Source organism: Nannobrachium achirus, assembly GCF_963921795.1.
Source record: "Nannobrachium achirus genome assembly, chromosome: 7".
Taxonomy (NCBI): domain Eukaryota; kingdom Metazoa; phylum Chordata; class Actinopteri; order Myctophiformes; family Myctophidae; genus Nannobrachium; species Nannobrachium achirus.
In genome coordinates this window covers 1098214-1108833 of record NC_137816.1, presented here as the reverse complement: position 1 = coordinate 1108833, position 10620 = coordinate 1098214, and the positions used below count along the sequence as shown (strand labels likewise).

Genomic DNA, 10620 nt, shown 5'->3' with positions numbered 1-10620 from the left:
AATTTTGTACAACACAGTTTTATTGTGAAAATAGCTACATGCTCACAACGCCTCGCATTGCGAGGCGTTGTGAGCATGTAGATCAGCTATTTTCACAATTTCTGCCTCTAATATTTGACAATTTGGCCAATGTTTAATTTGTCATTTCAGTATTAACAAATTCAATAACGAAAGACAATGCATAGTTATTTTTTCCAGGACCTTCCAGGACCCTTGATCAATTCCAAAACTTTTCCAGTACTGGAAAAATATTTTTCTAATTTCAAAATATTTCCAGGAATTTCATGACCGTGGGAACCCTGCGGTGGGTACTATAGTGGCTACTCACCCCGGAGGACAGGCACATCCGGCCACGCAGGGTTCATGTGCCGAGCAGGTGAGGTTGAGCAGGAAGGACTCACAGGTCTGCTCGCAGGCCAGCCCCTGGCCCACCAGGAGGCCGTCCTCACCGCCAGAGCAGTTGAGATACACCTGGCCTGGAGGGCACAGCTTGACTGGGGAGAGTGGGGGGACGAGAGCAGCGGAAAGAGTGGAAGCGTTAGAATTGTGGATCTAAAACCAAATGTACTGTACACTAATCCAGTGTTTCTCAACCACTGTGTGCCTGGGGACCTTTGGTGTGCCCCTGAGAAGGGTCAAGTGTGCCCCTTGAAACTGCTTGAGAGCCAGTATTGTATTTATCATTTTAAAAATGATTTAAACTAGTGAAAACAGCCGATCTACAAGCACACAACGCCTCGCGGTGCGAGGCGTTGTGTGCTTGTAGATCGGCTGTTTTCACTACTGTTGTGCGACAGCCTTGTATGATGAAGCAGGGCTTTACTTTGCGAAGAAACATACAAATTTGAAACTTGGAGATGCAAGGTTTCTTCCCGACAGTGACGATATTTACACCCCCGTATTATGTTGGCGTGCCCATGGATTCTTGGGACATGAAAAGTGTGCCCATGCAGAAAAAAGGTTGAGAAACACTGCACTAATCAATGCTCATTCTTAGAAAATGATTGCTATACAACCAGTAAGACTCCCTAATCGGGACTGTCAGGTCGCATACACAAACTTTAGAAGGCAATCGTAGCCAATCAGGAGGGAATATGGGAAATGGGACAGATCCATGTTGATGACATGACTGCAGAGATACTGTGTACCGCTTTGTGTGATTTTAGGCCAAAATCTGTAGGAGCAGTGTCCAAAAATTTGTTTTGCAAAAATGGTGGTGATGATGGTGGCGCTAGAAGAGGGCCATGTGAGAAATGAAGAGGTTGTGATTTGCCATCCAAGGAGTGAGTGTGCAAAGTTTGGCATTGATAGGGCCAACAGTGGCAGAGATATGACTAGGGCAAAAGTGTGACGTGACAGACTGACAGACAGACTGACCGACAGCCGGTGGAGCTTTTCATAGTAACTGCGACCTGACGGTCGCAACAACATTATGGAATACTGCTATACTGCTTTAGTGAAATTGTGTATGAAGGGGACTATGTACGGTGGTCCGAGGGTTGAAGCCAGTGGAAAGCAGAGTGGGTATGTGTTATGGGGAACAAGACAAGATGGTGGCAACGTTCTGAACATGGAATTAAGGGGATTTGTGGGGCCATTTGCCCTACAAAGGCAAATGACCATGGTTTTAGATTTCATGTAGGGGTGGGCGATATGGTGATAATTATCATTGAGATGATACAATGTCTCCACGATATGCCTTTTCAGAGGTATCGTAGATATCGTGATACAAATTGAGTACCTGAGACGAATAACAGTCTAAGTCAGTATTTTAAAATTTTGGATAAAGACATTTTTTTGATTTACCAGACTGTAAACCACAAACTAGAAGTTTTTAATTTCTTAAAGTCTTAATGTACTCCCCCATCATTTTGTTGAGTTAGATTTTTTTACTTAACTCATATATATTGGGAATTATAAGACATAATACTTATGGAAAGTGGAAAAACAGTATATCTCCAACAGTTTGTAGAACAACCTTCTAAGTCCGTACAAGCAATATTCAGCAGAGAAAGGGAGCAGATAACATTAAAACCGACAATTAAAAAAAAATGAGGGGGGATTGCATTAACAATATAACAGATTAAAAATGACTAGTTTGTGGCTTACAGTCCGGTAAATCCAAATATATATATATATATATTCAAAAAAATTCAAATATGGACTTATACTGTTATTCGTCTCAGGTATTACATTGATGGAGCCTTGTAAAAAATCCTGTTGAATCGTTATACAGAGATTCATTGCAGAATTCAATTTAAACCTGCATTTTGGTCTAAATCAGTAGTTCTCAAACTTTAAAATGTCAACAATGTATACAAATACATTTGTATACTGTCAGAGTTACATATTTGTAAAGTTAAATTTAGACCTTCCAAAAGGAACCCAGAGAGTCTAGTTTTTGTCAAGTAACTTGAAAAATAACCATAAAAACCAACGTGTAAAAAGAATCGTGATAAAATTGTGTATCGTGATACAGCTTGGGAAAATATTGTGATATTGTATTTTTCCATATGGCTCATTCCTAATTTCATGTCAATTGCAAAATACAGCAAATACAATATGTTATGTTTATAAAATGATGTACGGTGTTATCCACTTATTATGAACAGTTAACAATAGTTATGGCAGGACAAGAAGCTTCTCAGTTACTGCTCTTTGGCTTAGCATGAAGAGGATGGAGAGACATGGGCACAAGAGTGAGAGTGAAACGGTGGGCAGGATCTTAAATGAAGTCGAGCAAATCCACCGTGAAGAAAGGACAAACCCAATAGCCATCAATGCTGACAGAGAAGTACCCAGCAGTCTGGGTTAACGGTTTGAAGCTCTTGCTAATCATGAGTTGAGCTGCGAAGCGATGCAAAAGCAGAAGCAAGAATCATAGAAGCAAGAATCATTACGATTCTTGATTTAATCAAGAATCAAGATTTTTAATAATTGATTGAAACTATTGTTATGAGTCTTTCTGCTTGTTTATGTATATTATGTATATAATATCGTCACTGTCGGGCAGAAACCTCGTATCTCCAAGTTTCAAATGTGTACGTTTTTTTTCGCAAAGTAAAGCCCTGCTTCATCAGACAAGGCCGTCGCACAAAAGTAGTGAAAACAGCAGATCTACAAGCACACAACGGTTTTGGACATACAAGGTTTCCACCCGACAACGACGATATGTATGTCAATGTGACAACTCAATATACGGTACCGTCTTCATCAAATCACAAGGCCATGAAACTTTATGTTGAGTCTCATCGTCTCAAAATCTACAGTTAGTTTGTGTTGACTTTCATGAGGTGGTTGGGGAGGAACCAGGAGTAGTGATACTGTTCATCAGGGAAGCCATAGTGGCACATTATTTCACCTACAGTAAGGGCAGAATGTTGAGGATAAGATAACAATGATCCACAAAGCAACTTACCAGTCTCAGCACTTTGTGGAACTAGTTTGCCATTGTGACAAAGCCTGGGGAGAAGGAGAGAGCTGTTAACACTGCAGTGATCAACACAAACACCTGGAGGGGATTAAATGTAGGGATGTTTTCAAATCTGTCCCTCACGGGTTAATAGAACGAACAATGTGATTTAGGTTAAAAGAGGGATGTAATGGAGGGTAAACATGAGAATCTACCTGAGGTTAGTATCAAGTGAAGAGGTTTTCATTTGCTCTCATGTATTTATCAGGTACATCAGTGATTCTCAACCTGTGGTCCCCAGCTAAATGATGGAGAGTTGGTAACCAAATGGACCCTTATAGAGCTTTAACTCTTGAGAGCTTAAAATGAAACCAAATAGACCAAATCAACCAAATGGAGTCAATTTGAGCGAGGTTTTGCGGCGATGTCCATAGAGGTAAATGGCCACGTCCCGCCCCCCAAACATTTTTAAAAATAATGTATTTATTCTATTGGTTCAGGCTACGTCGCAACACAATGGCCGACCCTCCATATGCGGGCAGTATTTTGCAGGACATTGTGTCACGTCGCTTGCAGTGCATATGAGGTGTTACAGGTCCATTTGGTTTCATTCTACGCTCTCACGGAGTTAAATTATTATAAAACACCTGCGTTACCTAATTTACAAGAAGTCTACACAATAACAGAATGTGTACGATTTCTTATCAGTCCTATGGCACCACATCGATACAGCATGAGGAAATTGAGGAAGGTATTCTATCCAACAATAACAACATGTTCTACGTTTTGGGACTGAGAGGCTAAATGGAAATGGTGGTCCGTGGCTCAAATGCCCCAATAAATAATGGAAAAGTTGGAAACCACTGATGTACGGTTGTGCTCAAATTATTCAAACCCCCCCTCCCCCCTCCCTGCAAAACTGGTTTATTGGCTAAATTCACAAACTGACAACTGAATGAAATAAATAAATCATACAAGAACAATGTAAATAGCTCAAAAATAACATTCGTTGTGTGTTTTTCCAAATTCAATGCTAAATGCAACTTTCAACGCCACTTTGACTTTCAATTACTCAATTCTTGATTACACCTGAAAACATCTGTAATCAACTGCAATCGACTAATCAAGGGTTTAAATAGTTGCATCAGATGTGCAATCTGGCCTGACTAGAAGTTTGTTGACTTGTTGACTGTGATAAGAGCAGTTAGAAACATGGCTAAATCTAAGGAATGGTCAGAAAAGTCCAGAGAAGAGATTATTGCTTTTTGTACAAAAAAGGAAAAGGATATAAAACAATTGCAAAGACATTGTTCCAAAAAGTACAGTTTTGAGCATAGTTGACAAGTTCTAAGTCAAAGGAACAGTGGCTACACTAATGTACAAATTTGTCAGAGGGGGTTATAATTTTGAGCACAACTGTACATGGAGGATAATAAAGAAGTCTTTGCAGATGTGGCAGACTGAGGAGGCGGGGCTTACTGTAACCCTGCTGATGTCATGATCACATCGCCTGCTTCGTAGTCTGCTCCCAGGAAGCTGCACGGACACTCAGCCCTGTTGACACACACGCACACGCACATGCGCGCACGCACACACACACACACACACACACACACACACACACACACACACACACACACACACACACACACGCACACACACACGCACGCACACGCGCACGCACACACGCACACACACACGCACACACACACACGCACACATTTATAAACACACAGACAATAGGAAATTAGGACATCTTTCTCTGCTTCTTCCCAGCTTAAAGGAGTAGTTCAACCCTAAAATGACTTTTTTTCTATTGATTACTCATGCCATGGAGACAGTTCATCAGTTCAATAACATTTTTTGTTTTTTGTCTCATTCCTAAGACAATAATTTGATTACAATAAATCAAATTACCCCCATTGATTCCGGATTGGGACCCGAATGCATTTGGGTCCCCATCCGGAATCAAAGGGGATACATTTACTAAAATCCGATTTGTGTCTTAGGAATTTGACAAATACAAAAAAATATCATTGAACTCAAGTCTCCATGGTATGAGTAATCAATAGAAAAAAAGCCATTTTAGGGGTGAACTACTCCTTTAAGACTCCAGTGCCAGCGGTAGTTCCAAATACATCCAGTGGACACCCAAAGCTTTTGTCTTATCTTAATGTACTCGTATCACCTTTTCTAAACAAACTCCGTCTTGTTATGACACTCTTCTTGGGTGGAACGGAGTGGGTGCTAAACCTTGTTTAACGGTGTGGGCTAAGAAGCCTTTGTAACATATAGGCCAGCGCCACACATCGGCCTCTGTACTACAAATTATTTCTCACTGGTTATCAGATATCTGTGTCGTCCCCACCGCTCCAGTCGGGAATGAAAGAGGGGGTTTCAGAGAGGATTCCTGGATGTAACCCTAGCACATGGTAAGTAAGGCAGCGTGCCACGCTAGGATGTAAAAACCCGGGGACATTTTAGGGGGAATTAAGTCTTCTAGCCCATTTAGGCCTCGAATTATGGAATGCTTTAACTATTGAAAAATAGCAGATATACAAGCTCACAGCGCGGCACTCTTGTGAGCTTGTGAGGTACAGCAGATCTGCTATTTTTTTAATTATGTTTTTGAATGTATCTATTTTAAAGCGAACATTTGTAACTCAAATATTTGCTTCTGGGTGGTCCCTGGAACAACATATTTTGAGATCAGGGGTCCGCGGCCAAATACCTGTAATTTTGGGGGTCCTTGACATGAACAATTTTGAGAACCGCTGATTCAGAGGAAGGATTTAGAAGTCGGGTTAAAGATCAGGTCAAAGATATTCAAATACCTTTTCACGATTTAAAAAAAAATAGCAGATCTGCCGCGCTGCGAGCTTGTATATCTGCTATTTTTCAATAGTTAAAGCACAAACCAGGTCTTTGAGGGCTAGGGCAGGGTACAGGTTGAGAGAGAGAGTGCACAATTACCGAGGTCTGTTGGCTCTATAATGTCTGCGGGAAAAAGATACAAGGACTTCCACTTAAAGGCTGGTCTAAACTTTAGAGCAAACACAAATATCACTTTGTGAGGACTTGTTTGGTCGAAGCACTCTCGCCAACAAGCTCCCAGATAGCCAGTTAGCCACTAAAACTGCAGTGCCAACCGGCAGGGGCGTCACAAGGGGTAGGAAAGTGGGACTGAGTTACTGGGGCCCAAGGTGGAGGGGCCCTAATAACTTTATCCATTGAAAAATAGCAGATATACAAGCTCACAGCGCGGCACCGAGTGCCGCGCTGCGAGCTTGTAGATCTGCTATTTTTGAAAAGTCGTGAAAATGTGTGAAAATCTTTGGATATATGTATTTTTTAAGCGAACATTTCTAACTAAAATTTTGCTTCTGGGGGTCCCTGGAACTAAATATTTTGAGATCGGGGTCTGTGGCCAAATACATATCATCTTGGGGGTCCTTGACATAGGTTTCTTGCACACATTTTCACAATTTTTCAAAAATAGCAGATCTACAAGCTCGCAGCGCGGCACTCGGTGCCGCGCTTTGTATATCTGCTATTTTTCAATAGTTAAAGCACAGGGGCCCCGCAGTGAATCCTTGTACCCGGGGCCCAGAATTTGGTGCGACACCCCTGCCAACCGGTACCACTTGGATCAGCTGAAGCATGTACTGTGTGTGCGTGTGTGCGTGTGTGCGTGCGTGCGTGCGTGCGTGCGTGCGTGCGTGCGTGCGTGCGTGCGTGCGTGCGTGCGTGCGCGCGTGTGTGTGTGTGCATGCGCGTGTGTGTGCATGCGTGCATAAGCACGTGTCTGTGTAGTTTTTGTAAACAATAAGCAAGCCTATAATGCTGATTCAGGAAGTTTCTTTTCACATCAAAACCAGTCTAAAGGGCTTTGCACACAGGACCTATAGGGCTGTGAATCTTTGGGTATCCCACGATTCGATTCAGAATCGATTCTTGGTGTCACGATTCACGATTTTTTCCGATTCTTTCAAATCCAAACGATTCGAATTCAGAAACGGTTATTTTTCCGATTTAAAAACGATTCTCCGTTTCAAAACGATTCTCTATTCAAAATGATTCTCTATTCAAAATGATTCTCTATTCAGTTCATAACAGGATCTACTCTAGTCTGCTGGCATGAAAGTACATTTACGTAGCTTTTATAATTGTAAAAGTTTTATCAGCTTATTGCAATAATTGTAAACAAAGGTAAATCCAACATGTTTGATTTATTCATGCTTGCACACATTCTTTTAACTTGTACAAACACAACATAATATCTAATACATGCGCGCAGCAGATAGGGGGGGACGGGGGGGATTAACACCCCCACTTTTTTTGGGTGGGGGGGATATCCCCCCCAGTGTTCAGGTCCAAGAAAAAGCCGCAAATATGATCGATTATACTGTACACACTGAGTAGTTCTCATTTCAAGGCGTATTACTGCCCTCTAGAGGCACAGTCCCACCAGTGCAGTCGGCAGCTCAGCTTAGCTGTTCTGAATGAGTTTAATTAATGCGACGCGATAGTGACAAGCAGGCAGGCAGTGGCAGAAGGAGACCGTCATTGCAGGTGCTGGACCTGCTGCTGGTGTGTGTAGGCTAGTCTCACATCATTCTCAGTCAAAATGAAACGGTCAAAAAACCAAAAAACGATAACGTCGTTCTTTAAATCAAGCAACAATGTAAGTACCTTTGAACAGATGCATAATGGAAATGCAATTTCGTTTGTCAACACATTTTAAGTTACGTTTCCTCTTGTTACTGTGGTTCCCAACTTTTTCTTGTCGGACCCAAAAATGGACACCACAACTGTTGAGCACAAACTGCTCAACAGTTTGTGCAGGGTAATGATAGGAGGAGGTTGTTATTTGGTTCCTACATGGAGCCTACCCCTGGTCAGTGACTTCCCTGTCCCCAGTGAGCCCGGCCACCTGGGGTTAAAAAAGTGCTGCAGCTGTTGGCCTGTTACTCCTTCAATAAAAAGATCTAATATAGACTTAATGAATTCATGTGTATTTCATTTTAAAAATGCCTTGAAATCTGCGTAAAACAACTGTGTAATTCAGCTGAAGTGGAGGGGATATGTCCCCCCCTCCTCGGGGCAAAAGTGGGGGGGATATCACCAAAAGTGGGGGGGATACCCCCCCGCTACGCGCGCGCACATACCTCCCAGATATGTCCCCTTCACTTTTAAAATGCCTCCTGCGCCCCTGATCTAATACATTATCATAATAAAAAAAATCATAATAAAAAATCATAATATCTAATAAATAAGAATTAATAAAAAAATGATTTTTGGAAAATGAGAATCGATTCTGAATCTTTCCATGTTAGAAACACGATTCGAATTCAAATTGATTTTTTCCTGCACCCCTAACAGGACTGTTTCTTTCCGTTTGCTGCATGATTAAAACGCTTTGGATTTGGTGTGCAAGGCTGTGCGGAATCCACACTGCGGATCCGAAATGGAGTTCATAAAAGGAGTCGATGAGTTTTTACCGCATGCAACAAGACGCACGAATCGAACTGGATTCGATCGGGGAAAAACACACTTCCGCAGCGACCTGCCGCATGGCAAATTCGGAGCCGGTGTGCACGAGGTCATAGAGAATCATTGTTTTCTTTAAAAAAAAAAAATCGTCCGTTTTTTCCGCGCGAAAAAAACTTGTCTGTGTGCAAAGGGCTTAAACCAGTTGCTAGCATGGCAGTAGATTCATGTTGTTACATACAGCTAATGAGTGCATCATCTTGTTAAAGCATCATTAAGGTAGGCCTACTGTAAGTCTGATTGGTACGCGACGCGGGTCTAAAATAGCAGAGCTACGATAGCAGATCTGAAGTAATGTGGCAGCTACTGAAAAAATGCTGTTGGTGTATAATATAGACCAGTGGTTCTCAACCTTTTCAGGCCACGACCCACAAAATACTCATATTTTATCTGGGGACCCCCCCTGACCTGACGAGCACTAAGAGTTGAGGCATTACATTTTGTTTAACACGTTCTATTGTGAAAATAGCAGATCTACATGCTCACAACGCCTCGCAACGCGAGGTGTTGTGAGCATGTAGATCTGCTATTTTCACAATTTCTGCCTCTAATATTTGACAATTTGGTCAATGTTTAATTTCTCATTTTAGAGGTATTAAAAAGTCCTTAAATTGTCACTTTTAGAAATGTGCAGATACCCTCTATACACTTAAACCTTACGTTGGTTTGTTTACTGTTGAGTGAGAAAACAATGTTGCACAAGTTAATCCTCTGGGGACCCCCCAAAATAATTTGGGGACCCCCAGGTTGAGAACCACTGATCTAAACGACCCTTGAACCTTGTAGAATGCTGTGCAACACCCACGGGCACCGAAGTATAAATCAACTCCATGAATGAAGCCCTACCTGCACTCTCTCACCCCAAGTGACTGAATATAGTCGGGGATCCACATGCCCAAAAGCTCAAGGAATAAGGTTGAACCTGTGATGTTCTGCCGCACTTTTTATTTCAGTTTTATCTATTAGTTTGCTCATTAAGGTACACAGAATGAGAGGCCTGCTCTGCTGGAAACATTGTGAAAAAAAGTTATGGCCATTTGTATATTCACTGTCCCATTGACTCCACTACACAGGAAAGGAAATATATTTAAACAAAAGAAAATTTCTGCTTCAAGTAGCATGTGAGGGATCAAACTGGAGGGTTTTCATGATTCTGAGAAAACGGACCAAGAAAAGTGTGAAAAGTGATGAGTCATCACTTTTCACAGTCATCACACTGATGAATCACCACTTTTCACAGTCATCACACTGATGAATCGTCACTTTTCATACTTTTGTTAGTCCGTTTTCTAGCCCAAGGAATGTTTTTTGTGCAAAACAAATGCTTGCAATGGATTCAGAATCATGAAAACCCTCCAGTTTGACCCCTCACATGCTACTAAAAGCAGACTTTTTTTCTTTTTTTAATATTTCTAGTGGAGTCAATGGGACAGTGAATATACAAATGGCCATAACTATTTTTCGCGATGCTTCCGGCAGAGCAGGCCTCTCATTCTGTGGACCTTAATGACCAAACTAATAGATAAAACAGAAATAAAAAGTGCGGCAGAACATCACAGGTCCCCTCCCATTTTGAGGGACTGGATCCCCGGCTAATAGGAGAGCAATGATAAAAAAAAAATGCCAAAATGATCATTGCCAAAAGGCAATGATAATAA

At 41.6% G+C, this 10620-nt stretch overlaps 1 protein-coding gene across 1 annotated transcript in view; it reads right to left on the bottom strand.

Moving 5' to 3' along the window:
* otog (otogelin) overlaps positions 1 to 10620 on the bottom strand; it is a gene marked incomplete at both ends in the record, with an annotated part of 160880 nt that overhangs the window by 91517 nt on the left and 58743 nt on the right. The window contains 3 exons of the mRNA XM_080729331.1: positions 329 to 494; positions 3419 to 3462; positions 4892 to 4966. Of these exons, the coding sequence (XP_080585457.1) occupies positions 329 to 494; positions 3419 to 3462; positions 4892 to 4966 (285 nt within the window). The remainder of the gene's footprint in view (positions 1 to 328; positions 495 to 3418; positions 3463 to 4891; positions 4967 to 10620) is intronic.